General features: G+C 37.1%; 3 protein-coding genes across 3 annotated transcripts in view; all 3 read left to right on the top strand.

The window, feature by feature from the left end:
- The window catches only part of rps2 (ribosomal protein S2), a 231621-nt gene that overhangs the window by 40713 nt on the left and 169860 nt on the right, over window positions 1-21048 (top strand). The window lies entirely within an intron of this gene.
- Window positions 1-21048, top strand: part of gas7a (growth arrest-specific 7a) — a 310258-nt gene that overhangs the window by 211106 nt on the left and 78104 nt on the right. The window lies entirely within an intron of this gene.
- Window positions 663-6074, top strand: wfikkn2a (info WAP, follistatin/kazal, immunoglobulin, kunitz and netrin domain containing 2a). Its single transcript, XM_051100499.1, has 2 exons — window positions 663-1190; window positions 2647-6074. Exons 1-2 carry the CDS (start codon window positions 987-989, stop codon window positions 4159-4161), a joined length of 1719 nt encoding a protein of 572 aa, XP_050956456.1. The 5' UTR covers window positions 663-986; the 3' UTR covers window positions 4162-6074.

Raw genomic sequence — 21048 nt, 5'->3', positions numbered from 1 at the left:
GTCTTTTATGATGCTGATATAAAAAATGTTATATATTCTCTTTATTTTTGCTTTTTCATATCAGTATGATACATGTATTTGTTGTTGTTGTTTTTTGTTTTATTTAAAACAAGTTTTATAAAAGGTCATCTAAAAATTAGCCTGAATACACCGCCTAAATTAAGTAACCTAGATTACATTACTAACTACACTTTTCATCATGTAATGTGTAATCAGTAATGAGCTAAAATTTGTAAGTAATCTACCCAGCTTTGCTAATCACAAAATGTAACAGTAATCTCTTACTTTGCTTTCAAAGGAAAAAGTAATTAAATTACATTAACATTCAATTAGACTGTCAGGTTTTAAAGAAAGTTTCCCATAATTCCAACATCATAGTGCATGTAATCATTTTGCACAAATGATCATTTTATATGATCTAAACATGCAAAAAGGCGAGTGTGGCAACACACCATTTGAGGTGTTTATCTTTGCATACCGCGTAGTGATTCACATACTACTTCAAAAGAAACCGAGTGGCCAGTTTTCAGTGTGCACTACGCAGTGTGCACTATGCAGTACATCAGCTGTCCAATCTAAACACACCCGACGACTTCTTGCTGGGTAGTGAAGAGTTAAAAGGTGCTCTGGTGCGTCACGCAGGTGCCTCTCTGCCTCTTAAATTTCATAGACATTCGAGAAGTTAGTGTATCCTTCACTGTGCTACACAAAAGTAGCAAAAAAAGTAGTTAGGCTTTGTTTACAAGTATATGAAATGTTCAGTAATAGGGTTGAACCCGGACCCTATACTCTCCCGGCGCTGATGAACGTCGTGCGCGCATCGACCTCTCCTCCACTCCACAAACCTCTTGAACGGATCACACGTCCTCCACTTTAGCCGGGGTCCCCACTTACTTGTGCCCTGTTTTACGCACAGGGAAGTGACCGCGTAGCTTTTCGACCCCTGGAACGTTTTCTTTTTCGAAAGGACTATTTATCGTGTGGATATGTGGTGGATGCTCTTTCCCAGATGGATCTGGTTTTTGTTAGGACAGTTCTGCGTCTTGCATTCGGACTTGCGCGCCAGAGCGATGCCAATGACCCTGTCCAAAGTGGTCTATTCTCACGCGGGAATGTGTCCGAACGAGATGAACCCGAACCTGTGGGTGGATGCCATGAGCACCTGTGCGCGAGAGTGCGAGTCCGACCAGGTGAAGTTAACATGTCTCTGTTTTGTATCATATGGCTATAAATGGAAAAAAAAAAGTACTGTAGTAAATATTTTTTTAATATTAGTACTACAGTTTTGCAGTTTCTAGTTTTCTTAGGCTACCATTAGCCACTGTCTAAAACATTGGCAATTTTAATGTATTAATTTGTAATTTAGATTTGTAATAATAAGACATTTTTTTGGAAGGAACTTTTTTAGCGTGGTACATTTGAACAAATTTACGCCGAAGTACCATAGTTATTATAGTTTTTGTCAGCATAGTAAAACTGTGGTAAAGTGCTATGATTAGCACTACTGTCATCAAATGTTACATAATACATAATAACAGTTATTTTTGTAGAAACTATGGTTAACATGGTTAATTTGATATGTAAATTTGAGATAGATAGATAGATAGATAGATAGATAGATAGATAGAAATTATAGCTAGCATATTACATTTAAAATGTAAATCTGCTATGTAGATAGCATAATAATTCATAATAACAGTTATTTTTGTAGAAATTATGGTTAGCATGTTAAATTTGAAATGTAAATTTAATATACATTTAGATAGATAGATAGATAGATAGAAACTGTTATTTGATATTAGCAACCTCTGTCGTCAAAAAAAGAGAGAAGGTGACAGAAAAATAACAAAAATGTGGAGATATTTTTTAATTAATTTGTCATTTTACTGTAGTAACAAATAGGTGTTTGGCTGTAACCATGGTTACTATGGTAATTTTTGGTTATATTTAGCATATCCTTTGCCACAAAAAAAAAAAAATAAATAAATAAAAAATACAAATTGACTCTGCATGAAAAAAAATTCATGTTTACATATTAATTGAAATAATGTAATGTTAACATTATAAAATAGCACATTTGTTTTCTGAGAACTATAAATCTGTTTATTAAACTAGATGTCATTAAATGTAGCGAATTGACCAGAAAATGTATAATACAATAAGTTTAGCAGACAAAAGACATCAATAATCAAAATAAGACATCAAAAAAAATATTTGTATACACAAATAACAAATGCATATTGTTGTTTGAATTAAGTAAAAAACAAATAGCCTTTAGCCTATCCACATTATTTTTCCTGTGAGAGTGGGCATGGCCATTTATAAATTTTCTTGGTCTGACTTCCGGACTTGTCCGTGCACAACTATTTTTAGCTGTACAAAACAGCTTGTTTTGCTGCTTGATATTGAAAATTGGTGTGTCATACCATATTATTTTAATGTATTATCACACTAGTTTGCAGTGCAAACAGTTTTACCGTTTACTGCAAGTTGTTATTCTTCTTATTATGTCCCTATAGCAGCTAAAGAACCAGAAGTCTCATCTTAGAATAAGGTGGATATGGAAATAAATGGACTTCGAACAGCCATACAGTTTCAGCCATGCTAAAAACTTCTCCTAATGATATGCCTTTTTTGTTCCTCCAGGACTGTGAGCCGTTCGAGAAATGCTGTTCAAATGTTTGCGGACACAAGAGCTGTGTGGCTGCCCGCTACATGGACATTACAGGCAGGAAAGGTCCAGTTGGGATGCCCAAAGGAGTCACCTGTGACAAGTTCATGTGCACCCAACAAGGTTCAGAGTGTGAAATCTGGGACGGACAGCCGGTGTGCAAGTGCCGAGACCGTTGTGGACGGGAACCCTATTTCACATGCGCCTCGGATGGTATGACCTACTACAACAAGTGCTACATGGACGCTGAGGCCTGTACCAGAGGCGTCACCCTCACCGAAGTCACCTGCAGATACCACTTCAGCTTGTCCAACACCAGCCCGCTTCCAGCGGAGACCACTGCCCGGCCCACCACCGCCCATCTTGAGACTACTCCCATGGATATTCAGCGTCCCATCATGGTCAGCAATCCAGCACACCACTTTGTATTCGTAGGCGAAACGGCGAGCTTCCTCTGCGAGGTGACAGGAAAACCAAAGCCGGCGATTACATGGGAAAAGCAGATCGAAGGTAAAGAGAACACTATAATGCGACCCAACCACGTGCAAGGAAACATAGTAGTTACCAACATCGCCCAGCTGGTTATATACAACGTCCAGGTCCAGGATGCCGGCATCTACACCTGCACCGCCACAAACCAGGGTGGATCCGTGCAAGCCCATTTCCCACTCTCTGTGGTCCCCAGGGAGCCGACCAAACCGGACCCGGTCATGAATTCCACACGCCTACCTGCCGAGGAGTGTCTGAAGGCACCGGATATGGGCGACTGCGGAGAGGAGAGCATGAAGTGGTACTATGAAGCCAAGCGCAACAATTGCTTTACATTCACCTACAGCCAGTGCAATAAAAACCGAAACCATTTTGATTCCTACGAGTTGTGCATGCTGTCCTGCGGAGCAGAGCTTGCGGCACCTTGCTCCCTGCCTAGCATACAAGGTCCTTGCAAGGCTTACAAACCACGCTGGGCTTACAGCCACTCGCTCAAGAAATGCCAGTCCTTTGTTTACGGAGGCTGCGGTGGCAATGAGAACAACTTCGAAAGCAAGGAAGCCTGCGAGGAGATGTGCCCTTTCCCCAAGACTCACAATTGCAAGCCGTGCAAACCCCGCCAGAAGATGGTCCCGAGCTTCTGCAAGAGCGACTTTGTGGTTTTGGGACGTATTTCGGAGTTGACCGAGGACCACGATTCAGGTCACGCGCTCATCACTGTGGAGGAGATCTTGAAGGACGAGAAGATGGGGCTACGGTTCTTCGGGCAGGAACCTCTGGAGGTGACGCTGCTCAACATGGACTGGAACTGTCCCTGTCCAAACATCACGAGAGCCGAGGGACAGATGATCATCATGGGGGACGTTCACAACGGCATGGCCGTGCTGCAGCCAGACAGCTATGTGGCTACGTCCAGCGTGCGGCGTGTTCGCAAACTCCGTGAGGTTATCAACAAAAAGACTTGTGATGTTTTGAAGGAGTTCAGCAGTACGAAGTACTAGGGGCGCTTATGTTTTCTGAATCTCTGGACATCCTAAACCAGGGGCGTCAAATCGTACTCTTGAAGGGACACTTTTACAGCAGAAACTCTGCTGGAAGGCGGTCTTCCAGGAGCAGGATTGGACACCCCTGTCCCTAAACCAACGTGCCTGCCTCTCACCTGCTTTTCTTCATGAAGCAGACTTGCAAACTTGACTTGTAGATTCTACAATCATATGTCACGCTTCTGTCGCAGCATGGAGCTGCTTGAATTATCCATGGGAAGATATGTGTGTGTGAATGACCCTGTTGAAAAAAACAGCATATGCTGGTTAGGTCGTTTTTTTTAAACTGGTCCCTGCTCAGGACCAGCTTAGGACCAGCACATGACCATCTTAAACCAGCTCAAACCAGCATCCATGCTTCAGAACCTACCTAACCGGCATATGCTTTTTTTTTTCAACAGGGGACATATATATGCTAGATGATTTCATGTGAAAATATTACCTTATTTACATCTACATGTTGTAGTGTGAGTCCAGTTATTTTAGTTTGACTAAAAAGCCACAGATGTTGTATTAAACCAGACTCTTTCTACCTGTCTTAGAACAAATGCCTTGCAGGCAGTCACTGAACTTGAATCTTCAGTGGAAGCAGGTGGTTAAACGTTACTAACCTAAAACTTTATTTATACTTAATGAAGATTTCATTAAAGCTGAAGTGTGTAATTTTTTGAAGGCGGAATAAGCCCCACCTATAGGATTAGTTCACTTCTGAATTCAGTATGGTTTTTGAGGAAAACTTTCCAGGATTTTTCTCCATATAGTGGACTACAATGAGGATCTGCTGGTTGAAGGTCCAATTTACAGTTTCCAAAGAGCTCTACACAATCACAGCTGAGGAATAAGAGTCTTATCTATTGAATCAATTGGTCGTTTGCATACTTTTTAACCAGAAATGCTCATCTTGCACTAGCTTTGTGCTGCGCATCTACGACTTCAAGCATTAAGTAATCAGATAAGTAGTTAATTTTTCATCTGCGTACTTCTCCAAATTCAAAATCGTTTCACAACGTTGTTTTACCTTTTTTTTGTGTAAAGGGCATTTGACTTTCTTTGCACATTCGCACTGTAAACACTCGCTCAGTACTTCCGCCTATGTCACGCGTAACCTTTCCAAAGTGACTACGTAATGCATTAAGTTGAGCTAGTGCAAGATGAGCATTTGTGGTTAAAAGGTAAATTAATTGTAGGGTTTTTTTTAAAAAATGACAGATCGTTTCGGTAGATATGACCCTTGCCTGTCGTCTGGGATCGTGTAGAGCCATTTGAAGCTGCATTGCAATTTGGACCTTCAACCCACTGATCTCCACTGAAGTCCACTATATATATAAAAAAAAAAAAATCCTGGAATGTTTTGCTCAAAAACCTTATCTTGGATGACATGGAGGGTGAGTAAATTATCAGGAAATTTTAATTGTGGAGTCAACTAATGGTTTAATACAAAGAGAGGCAATTCTAAGTAAGCTGTTATAAATTGATTTCCTGGGAAAGTGCGCATTGCTTGTTTGAGTAGCCTGGCAATGCCTTTTTGTCCAACCAGTGGGGGAACGTTCAGTCAATTTCACAGAAATTACAGACTTCACCTTTAATTATGAAGCCATGTCATTCTTAAACGTAAAAAAAATATGACATGTTAAATACTCTTGCACCTTATTTTAATTCATAGTTTTTTATGCTGTAATCGTTGTGCTTTGTTCCGTCTATTTATGCTTTTACATTACTACCATAAATTGAAACAAAGGTAGTCCTGTGTACGTGCTTTACAAAGTATGTTACGTGTTTTCTGTCAAACCATACAATGGCAAACGTATAAAGAGATTATAACGATTTGAAAATGTATTAAACATCTACACCAGAAGGGCAATTAAAGACATTTCCAATCGAATCCTGGATGGTTCTTGTTGCGAAACTTTCCACAAGCTTGCGTAGCTGCAGTCGTGGGGCTTCACGAGGCGTTTTTGAATGAGCTTTGATAAGGGTGGACATACTTTATGATAGAGCGGCGATCCCACCCCCCCATCCCGATGGATTCTATTGTCAGTCAGTCCTGGCCTCGGTTCTGGAACAGGTCACATTCCAGCTGTTCTTTGGTGGGAAGTGTTGCGGCTAAGGGGGATGGGGGGCCAGTCTGATCCCTTGTGTTGTGTCTGGGTCTGGGACTCTCTCCTCGGCTGCAGACCTTTCATATGAGAACCTCCGCCTCCCCCCAGCCGCCCGGCCCTCTCATCTCCCCAGCTCCAGCTCCAGCCAAGCTGTGACCCTGCATGGGAGGGGAGCCAGCACACACACCACTCTCTGTTTTAAAGGCACGGCTTTGAACTTTTGACTGGAGCTGGATGGGAGGGAGAGGGATAACACATGCTTTTTCCCTAGGGTGGGCCTCCGATGGCTGCTACCTCAGGCTGGCGGACAGGGCCTCATCCATGACCCCGTAAGAGGCTAATGAAAGGAATGAAAAGAGCGAGGGAGAGAATCAGAGATAGGATTGGCTGGGGGGTGGATGCTGGGAATGCCGAGTGGGGAAGTTTCATTAAAACTGTTGACAAGTGTCAAGTGAAGCACTCGGGCTCAAGTTCAGCGGGCAAAAAAGAGAGCTTGTTGTTTTCGAGTTTGCTAATCGCTAGTTACGAGACTGGATGCTCATCGAGCGGCACTGTAAGTGCATACTCGAGATTTGGGGGAACAAAATGTGCGTTTAAGAACTGGCCATAGCATTAACCTGCTAAACTGGTCATTTGGGGGGGATGTGTCCCCCTAAAGTCATGTGTGGTAGGTACAACTCTAAGCATCTCAAATGTAAGTTTATTATCACCTTTACATCACAAAAACAAACAAGGCCAACAGTAGTGCAAGTACTAGGGCATACATGCTCTCATCTTGTTTTATTTATTCCTTAGTTATATTCTGCAATGTAATCGACCCAAAATGTGTATCTGTAGTTTAACAGAAAGAGCAAAGTGCTAGCATCATCATGGATTCGATTCCCAGAGAACACATGTATATCTTGAATGCTCTGTAAGTTGCTTTGGATGAAATATGCATGTTTTGTCAGTATTACAAGACTCATAACAACTTATTAATGAAATCACTTACTAAAATTTACCTCAGAAACCAGTTTCAGATAAAATACCTTTGCTACTGCAGGTATTGTTGCTATTATACATGGACTAAATGCTAATATGATCTCCTTTAAACAGTTAAGAAGACTGGCAAATCTGTTCTTTTGTTTCATTTATATTTTTGAGGTTTTTAATCTTTTATCCAATAATTCATAATAGTTAGTTACCACCGTTTTATCGTAGTAAAAGTAATTGTGATGACTGAGGTGCTCGGCGGAAAATATCGTAAATTTTGATTGTTTGATAGAAGCGCTGACATCTACTGGTCAGCATTGGAAGTGGTTACATTTTTAAAAAATATTCTATTGTTCAAAGGTTTCTTGTAAGAAATACTTTTTTATTTGGCAAGGATGCATTAAACTGATCCGTTTAAAGTGACAGTACTGACAGTACAGTTACTGTTTTCACTGTATTTATGATCAAATCTAGTCTAAGTGAGCACAAGAGATTAAAAAAAAAATGGTATTCTATTTCCAATTTAAAATTAACATTATCCCCTTTAGCATCTATGGCAAGTTATGGTCTTCATCATAGCGGACTGTCGGGTACAATTTCAATCTATTTCAATCTGGCATTAGGATGAGATTTGAAACGGCGCCTAGGTGAAACATCTTGACCCCTGCAGTCTCGCCTTGGAGGGCCTCACGCACTTGACCGTGTTCAAGTACTTGTGCTTCAGATTTATCCTGCCTTCTTCTTCCTGTCGCCTCAGAAGTCGGTCTCAGGCACATTTCTTTGGTGTCCATTGATTTGCGTGCTCTGACAGGGGCATTCGTTTCTTCTCAAAGTAAATTATGCAAATGGATTGTCTCATTCTGTATGCAGAAGTGGGCGTGCATATGGTCCATTCATAGGGGGATGAGATTCCCACAGCGATCAGGAGTCCAGTGACGTCCCGTGTGAGTGGGAGCCCCCAGAAGTAGACAATGATGTACAGCATCAGAAAACAAAACCAGTTGCTTTCAGCTGAATTTGTCTGACATTTACAGTACATTAACTTACTGTCTATCATCTGAAATATTTTATTCATTTACTACTGGTTTTATTTTTATTTGTTTACTCATTTGATAAGTCTACTCTAAGATGACTGGTCAAACAGTATGTGAAACAGTATGTAAATATTTTAAAGGAATAGTTCACCCAAAAATGAACTTTTGCTGAAAATATACTCAATTCAAGATGTTTCTCCATCTGCAGTGAATGGGTGCCGTCAGAATGAGAGTCCAAACAGCTGATAAAAACATCACAATAATCCACAAGTAATCCACACCACTCCAGTCCATCAGTTAATGTTAAATGAAAAGCTGTGTGTTTGTAAGAAACAAATCCATCATTAAGGTGTTTTAATTTTTAACAGTCACTTCTGACCAAAATACCAAACCATAATAATGCTTCCTCCAGTGCAAAAGTTCATCCTCTGTTGTCCTCTCACATCAAAATGCACTTACAAATTTGTTTTAACAGTGTTTTATCTGTGCATATTTCTCTCCTGATTCAAACCAGACAAGTTTTTACTGAAGAAAGCAATATTATGTATAGAAAACATATATTTTAGCCAGAAGCAATGGTTTGAAGTTAAAAACTTTATTATCAGTATTATCAGCTGTTTGGACTCTCATTCTGACGGCACCCATTCACAGCAGGGGATCCATTGGTGAGCAAGTGATGTAATGCAAAATTTCTCCAAATCTGTTCAGATGAAGAAACAAACTCATCTACATTTTCATTTTTTAAAAAAGTTGTTTTCTTTTTTATGTTTTCATGTTTGAAAACATTATTATTGTGCTTTTTTAAAAACATTATTGTTGTGCTTAAAACGTCTTGATTCTTGCCAGATAAAATAATAAAATCAAGCTTTCACTAGCTAATATATTAGATACTTTTTCAGGGTCACTGAATCCTCCACTAGGTGGCGCAATTGCACCAGTGCTACTGTAATTTATATATGGCCATGTGTCTGTAGGATTGTATCCAGTAGGGTATTCTCATTACCTGTCTTTGAGTTTATGATTGTGTTACACCGTCATAGGCTTTCACATAAATTATGCAATGCAGATTATCATACTGAGCTGACACTACACGCAGTCGTTACTTTTAATAGAAAAAAATGAATGATTATGTTGATGAATGAACAAATTAAGGTATGAATGAATGATTCACACTGCCATAATCAATGCCTTACGACTTTTCAAACCAATCTCGTGGCTGAGTGAGCAGAATAATGGGAAATTACGATGCTGCAGTCTTTTTTTTTCCAGAAGAATCCTCCGCTTCAGTGCTTAATTCATCAATAAGGAATAATTTATGTGCAAGCTTAATGGGTCAGTAGCTTCTTTTAGAAAGCTGGCAGAAGTGGATAGTGGGAAATCTAGAACATGATACACCTAATCTGATTCCTGAAATTATACTCAACCTCTTGCACAGTCACAGCTACATACCTTAAACATGTCTAATGTAGTATGGATTTCAAACATGACCATCATATGACTGTAAATATCAGTCTAGCTAAAAACATTTCAAGATCACATTTCACATTCAAAAGTAGCTGAGAAAATATGTTGGGTTTATTATCATTGCCATGTTTAAAATAATATGTTTTTTCATTTTGTTTAGCTTCCTCATCGTGTTAGTTTTGTATGTTGTAAGCCAATATTCTCTGACCCAGCTTGTTTTCCATAAAATACTGATCTTTCACTTTCGTTGTAATGCTAAACAAACAGCACAGATGGCCAGCAAACTCCTCTTTGTAAATGGATGATCTTCTCAGGCCGTCATCGCATCCCTGCTCTATAATTACTTTTAGCCAGTAGCAAGTGGGAAGAAATAGACGCGTACACTGTAATAACCAAAGTGAGGGAGTAATCTAGCACACAATCAACTGCATATTTCAACTCCCTCATTGATTTGGATGGCAGAATGTCTGTCCGCCGCTCAGCCTGGCATTGTTGGACCAAAGTGAAGCCCATCTTTACCGTTTAACACATAACTCTGACTTCCCACCGACACCAGCAGCCGCTGTTATCATAAATAACGCGCTTCTCCGCACACACATGCAATATTATTTGCATTTGTCACAGCATGACACCGAGTCCATTCCCCTAAAAGTCATGGTTGGCTGTGCAAAATGGACTGACTGTCAGGTCTCACGGAGAGACGTTATTTATTGTGCGTGTATATAGGTGTGTTTTCCTTCCAGGGTAAGTCTCCGGGGAACAAAAGCAAGGTCTCCCTTTGGATATGGAGCTGAAAAAGCTGTGAGAACATTCTCTGAAGGAAATAACACCATAATGACTATTTTCAGTTGTCTCTCTGGGTGTTTAGGTGCAGTGTACCTTACTGTAAGAGAGACCTTCACACCAGTCACCCACACAAGCGTATTTATGATTAATATTGCTAGTAGCGGGTGACTAATAGGCATTTTGCATGTAAATTTATTGCAGTGGAGCCATTTCGTGTTGGCGCAGAATCGTTACACGACTCATGGGGATTTTATCTTCATCTCTTAAGGGCCGTTTACACCGAGAACGAGAACTATAAAGCCAAAATGACAATAGTGAAGTCCACACCACGGATATAATGACACAGAGGAACGATATCGTTGGAATCACATTTTTTTCCCAGTTGATGAACGATAAAGTTTTGACAGCCAATCAGAATCCACTAGAGTTTGAGTATATTGTGCCATTAGGCACAACTGCAAAGTAGGGCTGTCAAAATTCCTCGATTCAATTTGAGTATTTGATTTTAAAAACTCTCAACTGCAAATTGCTGGGGTCAAGTATCCAGCCTACCGGAAGTGGCACATTCCACTGCCCTGGTGAAAAAAACAGAATATGCTGGTTAGGTATGTTTTGATGCTGGTTTAAGCTGGTCCTTTGCTGGTTTATGCTGGTCATGTTGCTGGTCAAGGACCAGCATGAACCAGCAAAGGATCTTAAACCAGCTTAAACCAGCATCAAAACATACCTAACCAGCATATGCTGGTTTTTTCACCAGGGTGACGAGAATCCGTGGTAGGCAAGGCTGCATAATGCTGCATAATGCTATTGTTAATTCACAAACGCTATGATACAAGTAAATATGCAATGTAGGTGTTATATATGCACTTTAATTATGTACATGTGTGTAGGTTACGTACGTCCATGTCAGAGCGGCTCCATTCACAGTAAATGCTGCTCCACACAAACATGTTCATATCATTTACATTACATCTCAAACTCTATCTCTGTATATTGCTGTGAGTATGGGTTTATTATAACATTCATCAAAGCTACTGAAAAGAGAAGCAAATAAATCGCTGCAATTTAAAGAAACAAATGGTCTCCAGGCAGCGAAACGTGGATTTGCAGTTATCATTTCATGTTAATATGTTGAATTGTGCAGTAAAATCATATCCTATATATTGTATTATAGCATATCGTATTGACTAACTCATCAACTAAATATTTACCATTCTGCATATCTGGATGTTTTTAAATAAGCACTGACAAAAACTATATACGTTTTTCATCTGGATGAAATGACGATATATATAACACTATATACGATATAAGTGATCACTGGGGTTTAGACCAACCTATTTTGTATTTACAAAATGAGTTCACAGGCAAGTTTACTTTATTTATTTTCCCCGACATCAAAATCAGACACATATTAGTGTTAGAAAACATGATTCCTTGCTGCATCAATATCCATTGACCACTGGATATTTGTTAAGTTGTTAGGAACATCATATCAAGTTCAGCAACCTTTAGTTTAAACTGATCATCGTTTGTTTTACTCACGTTTTTGCATCTTCCCTAATAAATCCCGTGTTCCAGCGGGAAAGGTACGTCAGTGCATACCCTCTGTATCTTACCAAACATGCTAACTGTTCATTGCGAATTCAAAATAAAAGCTCAAACCCTCTGTGTTTAAACGTTTTGATGTCCACATATTCAAGAAACTACAGTGGCTATAGCATTTCTGTTGTAAAGAAATGGGCAAATGTTTGGCTTTATTGAACTAATTATTATTACTTGATTGCTATTATATATGTATATTAAGTAATTTTAAAGACTATTGTTCGCTTAGATCTACTTTGATTACCACAAAAATGTGAATTATAATTATTTGATTACTCGATTAATCATCAGAATAATTGACAGGTTACATGATTACCAAAATCATTGTTAGTAACAGCCCTACTGCAGAGTGTGCTAATAATGTACAGAACATTGTAGTCCATTAGGTGTGGAGGCTAATGTAGTTATTAAAGGTTCGAGCACATAGTGCTGAAACCCTATTATAATTGTAGGGATTTTCATTATTATTCTTTTCTGCTAAAACTGATCATGCAGACCAAACCGTACAGCTTAGAGAGCTAAAATTTTGTTAGACCGTAGTAGTATTGTTTGCTACTCTGATCCAAAATACTTGCCCCAAGTGCGCAGCTCTGCCACTCAGTAGTGCTATAAGATAAAGATAAAAATGGCTGTAACTACGCAACCGTTGGTCCGATCGACTTGAAAATTTGTATGCATTGTCTTTGTCCAAAGTGGCACAAGTGTCTATGAGGACATTTGAGTATCTAAAAAACACATTTTAAAATACGGCCTTGATATATTGTTATAAAAGAAAGCTTCATTTGCATTGAGGAATCACATTTTACAATAAAGCCACATTATGATTACAGTGAGACCTGAAAATTGTATTATAAAGAGAAGACTTACTTGCAGTAAGCATTTTGTTACCTATCATTTACTTTAAATCTCTATATCTACAACAAAATGTCTTTGTATGTGTGTGTAAACATATGCTTACTTAGTATTAAGTATTAAACCTAAGCCTTTTCATTTCAAGTTGAGTATGTGTGTGTTGCAATATTCTTCATACGCCCCGAATACGCTAAAACTGTAAAATCATAAGTGTGCGCTGCTGTTACATCAGATGCCGCTTTAACTGAGCACTTGAAAAAGCAGGATGGATTATGATTGGCTTTCAATGTTTTTATCATTCATCAGCTGGAAAAAATGCTTTTAAAGTGATTTCAACTGTCGTCCTTCTCTCTTATAGAAAAAGAATGATTAAACTTTAAAGTTATTGTTATGATCCTTGATGCAATGGGCTTTAGATCAACTGGACTGGCTCAAGGTCTGTTATCTTTTGTCAAATGACTCTTACCTTCTCCCGCAAGCATTAAGAAATAATAATATTTCTAGAAAAAATGCAGCAAGTAGCTTATATAACAAATGTGTTTTTGCTTTTGGCCCATACACTGACCTCACTTTTGTGAAACACTGCATAGTTTAATTTCATAAATAAATGTTTCATACTCTGTAGGAAATGCAGTTCAGTTAGCCAAGCTTTTTTTCTTTGTTCTTTTTTAATTTCACACAAATTTTGATGTTGTGTGGTCTTGGTGAAAATCGGCAGGTTGTTTACATACTTGGAATTGATGGGATTATTTGAAAGTGCTTCTTCGGAATTTTCATTAGGAACTCAATTTCAAAGAGAATTCTACATCCTTTTGCACCTAAACCTTTAATAACGGTCTTTTCTTATGGGTAGCTACAGCAAAGCAAGTCTTCTTCGTAGAGTTTGAGGAAGGATCATTCTGCGGGTGTTCTGATCCACCAGACGCTGAACAAAAGGCAATTCTGTGGAGTGGTGTTAGCTCTACACCCCCATGTGAATTACTGCGCCTGTCCTCTATTCTTTTGTATTCGAGCTGAGAACAGAAAGTCATAAATTTTGTGAATTTATAGCATCCAATTAAACAAGGAAAGATGGGAAAAGCTTTATAGACTGCCAAAAATGAAAAAGGCTCACTGCAACAGAATTTAAATGTTGATGAGAAAGTTTGCGAACAACATGAGAAAAAAAAATCTGTATTGGTGTCAAAACTGCATTCTTTTTAAACAAGATACATTTTCTTGAGAAGTATAAGCGTGTTACCTATAACTCATTAAATTTTGTTTGATTTATACTTGAAAAAAAAACAAAAAACAAAAAAATATTCAGATAGCTGTACTGGAAAATAGATAGCTGTACTGGAAAATAAGTCAAAAATACTTTAAGAAAATTATCTTTTACAGTGTATTGAATGTACAAAATATTTTCTTCCAGCCTCAGCACTGTAGTATATATAAAACCCCAGCAAAAGATGATAGATGAAGGGAATGTCACATTAATGCAATTTCTTAGAGCGCTTTACAGAGATTTTGCGTCCTTATGTTGGTACAGGAAACAAACAGAGGTCATTATCCAGCTCAGACTGAACAAATCAATGAAAAACAACTGTTTAGTTGTATAATATGAAACAAAATTTAAACAAAGATGTTTGCACCTAAATTTGTTGTCTTAGTTCTTAAAATCCTGAATGAATCGGTTTCTCTGATTGTGTCCTGTCAATGAAGCCATAATTAGCACAATGAGGAGCAACTTGTTTTTAAAGACAAACTATAGTGCTGTGACATGTAGCCGATTTTTATTTTTACCCTGTTCAGGAAGCTAAGGCATGTATTTACCACGGCACAGTCAGACATCTACAGAAAATACAGTTATCTCATTCAAACCATGTCTGCCCACTGAGGGAAAGAAGCAACAGCTAAATATTCATGGCGTTTCATTGTTTATATGTGGCAGCAGTGAGCCATAGATAAGATAAGAGTATGTATGTATGAGCAAGAGAGCAAGGAGGAGAGAAAGACAGATAATAAAAACACAATGATTATTGCCATGGATTTTTTTTCTTTAATTGATTTAAAAACAGCAATTATTTATTTGTACAATTATTATTATTAGATAATAATAATAATAATAATAATAATAATTTATTTTATTTTAGATGGTCAAATAAAAAGCAAGAAAAGCAGCCAAAAAATCATGAATCATGGGAACTCCAAGCCTATTGTTACGTTACGTTACGTTACGTTACGTTACGTTATGTTATTTTTCAGGAAAAATAAAAAGCAGGAAAAACAGCGAAGTCGTCATTGTAACTCCAGGCTTACTGTAGTTATGTTATGTTATGTTATGTTATGTTATGTTATGTTATGTTATGTTATGTTATGTTATGTTGCATTGCGTTATGTTGTGTTATTTTTGATCGTAAAATAAAAAGCAGGAAAAGCAGCCAAGAAGTCATGGGAACTCCAGACCTACTGTTATGTTATGTCATGTCATGTTAGGTTAGGTTATTGCTGATGTTAAATAAAAAGCAGGAAAAACAGTGAAGTCGTCATTGTAACTCCAGGCTTACTGTAGTTATGTTATGTTATGTTATGTTATGTTATGTTATGTTATGTTATGTTGTGTTATTTTTATGGTAAAATAAAAAGCAGGAAAAGCAGCCAAGAAGCCATGGGAACTCCAGACCTACTGTTATGTTATGTCATGTCATTTCATGTCATGTTATGGTAAAATAAAAAGCAGGAAAAGCAGCCAAGAAGCCATGGGAACTCCAGACCTACTGTTATGTTATGTCATGCCATGTCATGTCGTGTCAGGTTAGGTTATTGTTGATGTTAAATAAAAAGCAGGAAAAGCAGTCAAGAAGTCATTGGAACTCCAGACCTACTGTTGTTATATTATGTTATGTTATTTTAATATTATGTTATGTTATGTTATGTTATGTTACGTTATGTTATGTTACGTTATTTTTATGGTAAAATAAAAAGCAGGAAAAGCAGCCAAGAAGCCATGGGAACTCCAGACCTACTGTTATGTTATGTCATGTCATGTCATGTTAGGTTAGGTTATTGTTGATGTTAAATAAAAAGCAGGAAAAGCAGTCAAGAAGTCATTGAAACTCCAGACCTACTGTTATGTTATGTCATGTCATGTCATGTCATGTCATGTCATGTTAGGTTAGGTTATTGTTGATGTTAAATAAAAAGCAGGAAAAGCAGTCAAGAAGTCATTGGAACTCCAGACCTACTGTTATGTTATATTATGTTATGCTATTTTAATATTATATGTTATGTTATGTTATGTTATGTTATGTTATGTTATGTTATGTTATGTTATGTTATGGTAAAATAAAAAGCAGGAAAAGCAGCCAAGAAGTCATTGGAACTCCAGACCTACTATTATGTTATGTTATGTTATGTTATGTTATGTTATGTTATATGTTATGTTATATTGTGTTATGTTATATGTTATGTTATGTTATGTTAATATTATGTTATGGTATTTTTTATGTTAAATAAAAAGCAGGAAAAGCAGCCAAGAAGTCATGGAACTCCAGACCTAGTGTTGTGTTATGTTATGTTATGTTATGTTATGTTATGTTATGTTATGTTATGTTATGTTACGTTATTTTTATAGTAAAATAAAAAGCAGGAAAAGCAGCCAAGAATCCATGGGAACTCCAGACCTACTGTTATGTTATGTCATGTCATGTTAGGTTAGGTTATTGTTGATGTTAAATAAAAAGCAGGAAAAGCAGTCAAGAAGTCATTGGAACTCCAGACCTACTGTTATGTTATATTATGTTATGCTATTTTAATATTATGTTATGCTATTTTAATATTATATGTTATGTTATGTTATGTTATGTTATGTTATGTTATGTTATGTTATGTTATGTTATGGTAAAATAAAAAGCAGGAAAAGCAGCCAAGAAGTCATTGGAACTCCAGACCTACTATTATGTTATGTTATGTTATGTTATGTTATGTTATGTTATGTTATGTTATATGTTATGTTATGTTATGTTATGTTATGTTATGTTATGTTATATTATGTTATGGTATTTTTTATGTTAAATAAAAAGCAGGAAAAGCAGCCAAGAAGTCATGGAACTCCAAACCTAGTGTTATGTTATGTTATGTTATGTTATGTTATGTTATGTTATGTTATGTTATGTTACGTTATTTTTATAGTAAAATAAAAAGCAGGAAAAGCAGCCAAGGATCCATGGGAACTCCAGACCTACTGTTATGTTATGTCATGTCATGTTAGGTTAGGTTATTGTTGATGTTAAATAAAAAGCAGGAAAAGCAGTCAACAAGTCATTGGAACTCCAGGCCTACTGTTATGTTATATTATGTTATGCTATTTTAATATTATGTTATGTTATGTTATGTTATGTTATGTTATGTTATGTTATGTTATGTTATGTTATGTTATGTTATGGTAAAATAAAAAGCAGGAAAAGCAGCCAAGAAGTCATTGGAACTCCAAACCTACTGTTATGTTATATTATGTTATGCTATTTTAATATTATGTTATGTTATGTTATGTTATGTTATGTTATGTTATGTTATGTTATGTTATGTTAATATTATTTCATGTTATGGTATGGTATTTTTTATTTTAAATAAAAAGCAGGAAAAGCAGCCAAGAAGTCATTGAAACTCCAGACTTACTGTTGTTATGTTATGTTATGTTATGTTATGTTATGTTATGTTATGTTATATGTTATATGTTATGTTAATATTATGTTATGGTATTTTTTATGTTAAATAAAAAGCAGGAAAAGCAGCCAAGAAGTCATGGAACTCCAGACCCATTTATTTAATACATAGGCCCCTATACAGAGGATAATCAGTTTGGAGAATGGATGGATGGATGGATGGATGGATGGATGGATGGATGGATGGATGAATGATTTAGTAAATTAAATTAATTAAATTATAAATTAAAAGTGTGTGTGTTTGTTGTTTTATTTATACAAATATGTTTTCAGGACTGTTTATGCAAAATAAATCGATTTATTTACACAACTATTTCTTGTATTATTTATCTGAATATGTTGTGCATAGATGGAACTTTAAAGTCCTGCTTTAAAGTTGGGTTAAAGTGGAAGCTGTGATCATCATCTCTTCCATATTTTGACATGTATCCGAGGAAAACGGCTTCTTGAATGAGAAAAAAAAGTAGGGTGGGACTTCATTTTGTCCACTGGGAATTGATTGGATCATTGCTGGAGGAGAAAGGTTATTGTCCTGCCTTTGCACCAGAGAAGAGAAGAGATGTTATTACAAGGGGGAAGGGAAGTCATATTGAATAAAGATTACAAGGGCACATAAATTTAAAAAACAAAAAAACGATGTGCATGAATACATCTTTTATAATAAACACTAAAAAATTCCATGAAAACAAGAACTGTCTATTTCGATTTTATGGTAACTTAAAGTCACAGCAAAGTGGCATACTGGCGTCATAGTGTTTTAAATATCCACAAGTGCTGATGTATGCGGGTATACGTGCGGTGGCCAGGTGCCAGTGCCAGGATGGGAGAGTAGGAGTCCTTGCTGTGTTGTCAGCACAGAGAAATGCGTGGAACGTGCGTACAGAGTGTTCCCTGGCAGCACCCGCACATTCTGAGCTGTGCGGGGCGAGGCAGCTGGGACTATTATTAGGCCTTGAGTAAATCTGATGCTGCCCTGGCCATGTTTGGTACCACAGGACTGACGACGCTAGACAGGGTGCTGGGTTTCTCCTTCCACCACAGAGGTGAGGATGTTTATGATATAATATGTAAACTGCCGAACACATATTTTAAATGGTTTGCATTGATTTGTTTAGGTTATTAGTTTTGCAAATAGTATATACTTGTCAAGACCTCACTGACAGTTCTTTACACCACTGGTCGCTTATCACAGACAAAAATGGATAAACATGTGGGACCGTAGAGAGCTGCAGTGATGACATAGAGTATTTTTGTAAGCCAAGCCGGAAGTTCGCATCACCCTAGTTTCCTTAACAAAAACCCAATAGGATCTTTCCACTGGGTTTTTGAGTATTAGCTCTGTGACCAGCTAAAGTTTATAATTCTTGCACATTTAGTTCATCATCTTAATATTATTCATTACATTACTCTTGATTTAGCAAATGCTTTCTTTATTCTATCTACAGTGATCGGTACAGTCCTCTCAAAGCAACTAAAGGAGTTGAGATATCAAAATCGTACAGCACATCAATCACCCGTTTTGGGTCACCAACACCAATTTCTGAGAGCAAAATGGTTTGCACCTGCAATGTTTGAGTTTTCATCCCAGATCTTTCATCATTAAGCCAACATAACCTACTTTTCTGAGTCACTACAGTGGCTTAATGACAAACCACAAGTGATCTGACTTCCCCTCACTTCCAACAGAAATGATTTTAGAGGATTCCCATTTTATTTCATTTCAGTTCAATACCTGGATAAACTATCTTACACAATCTTTTTTCTCTGCTTCAAAAGCAGCTCAGAAATACACAAGCCAAACATCTAAACCAAACCTCCTTAGTCACCCAGCACACAGATCTGCCTTAGTATATCAAGCAAAACTGATCAAATAAAGCGCAATTTATGTTCAAACACCAAAATAGCCTTATAAAGCACTTTCATCAAAAGATGCAGTAATTATATTCCCTTCTAAAAAGATTTTACTCCAAATGCAATTAATAGTACTTCTGACAAATGTAATTTAAAAATGTGCATGATTGTATAAAACCAGTCATATCAGTGGCTAAAACAAGCTAAAACAAGTCATAATACTGCCATTATGTTTCACAATTTGAGTTATTAAACACCATTTCAGACAGAATTACCTCAAACATGCAATCTGAGGTAAGTCTGTCTGAAATGGTGTTTAATAACTCAAATTCTTTCCAGAAAGCGTCAACTTGTGAGTAACTGAAACATCTCATGAACACTATGGTTGCTCCAGAGCTGATGGAGGCAGTAGAGAGGTTAATGTTTCTTATTACACGGCTCTGTGGAATACTCGATTCTGATTGGTCAGTCACCGCATTCCAAGGTTTGATATTCCCAGTTATTACATGGCCCCGTGGAATACTCGATTCCGATCGGTCAGTTGCCGCATTCCAAGGTTTATTATTCCCAGTTATTACATGGCTCCGTGGAATACTCGATTCCGATCGGTCAGTCACCACACTCCAAGGTTTGATATTCCCAATTATTACATGGCTTCTTGGTATACTCGATTGTGATTGGTCAGTCACCGCATTCCAAGGTTTGATATTCCCAATTATTACATGGCTTCGTGGTATACTCATCAGGGTAACTACCAGCAGTGTTTTGCTTACTGAGAAATTTTTTTCTTTGTGGAAGCTTTGTGTTTGGTTGGCTAGTAAAATATTAAAAATCTATTCAATATAATAATGAGTATAATTATTTAATTAATTATTTCATCCTGGTATCACGGTTTTATTATACAAATGCAGCTGCTGTCATTTTGCGACATTGTTCTGTACACTGTAATGGATTATAAGATAACTAACAAACTGATAAGATCTTGAAACATTTTTGTCTAAAATCAATATCTTTTAATGCCACAATTATTTATGTGGTGAAATATTGTGGTATGACTCCTTTAAACATCCATCTATTTTGAACTTGCCACTTCCTAGCAACTGTTTTCATAACGGAAGCTTTGTGTTCAAATATTTCAACTCAGATCAATGTTTTATGTCAGAACAATGTTTTTACTTTTGTGGCAAGAAGCCGTGAACTAAGCAGGATAATGTACATCCAGCTGGTTAATATATACTAAATATTTAGTATATCTTTAAAAGCGGCTATATGGCTGTGTCTGAAATCACATTCTTCCTAACTAGGTACTTCTTTCGAATAAGCAATTACTTGAAACTGTCAAAAAAGGTGTGTTCTATATAGAATGAATGTGTGTAGTATAAATGTAATCTGGACATAGTGTACATTCGCTGTACTGTACTGTATACTGTACATGTTGTCATTGTCATGTGACCTAACAGTGTCAGTCACATAGCTTAT

This window comes from Labeo rohita, chromosome 3, assembly GCF_022985175.1.
Source record: "Labeo rohita strain BAU-BD-2019 chromosome 3, IGBB_LRoh.1.0, whole genome shotgun sequence".
Classification (NCBI taxonomy): Eukaryota; Metazoa; Chordata; class Actinopteri; order Cypriniformes; family Cyprinidae; genus Labeo; species Labeo rohita.
The sequence above is the reverse complement of the archived record's forward strand: the minus strand, read 5'-3'. Positions and strand labels throughout refer to the sequence as shown.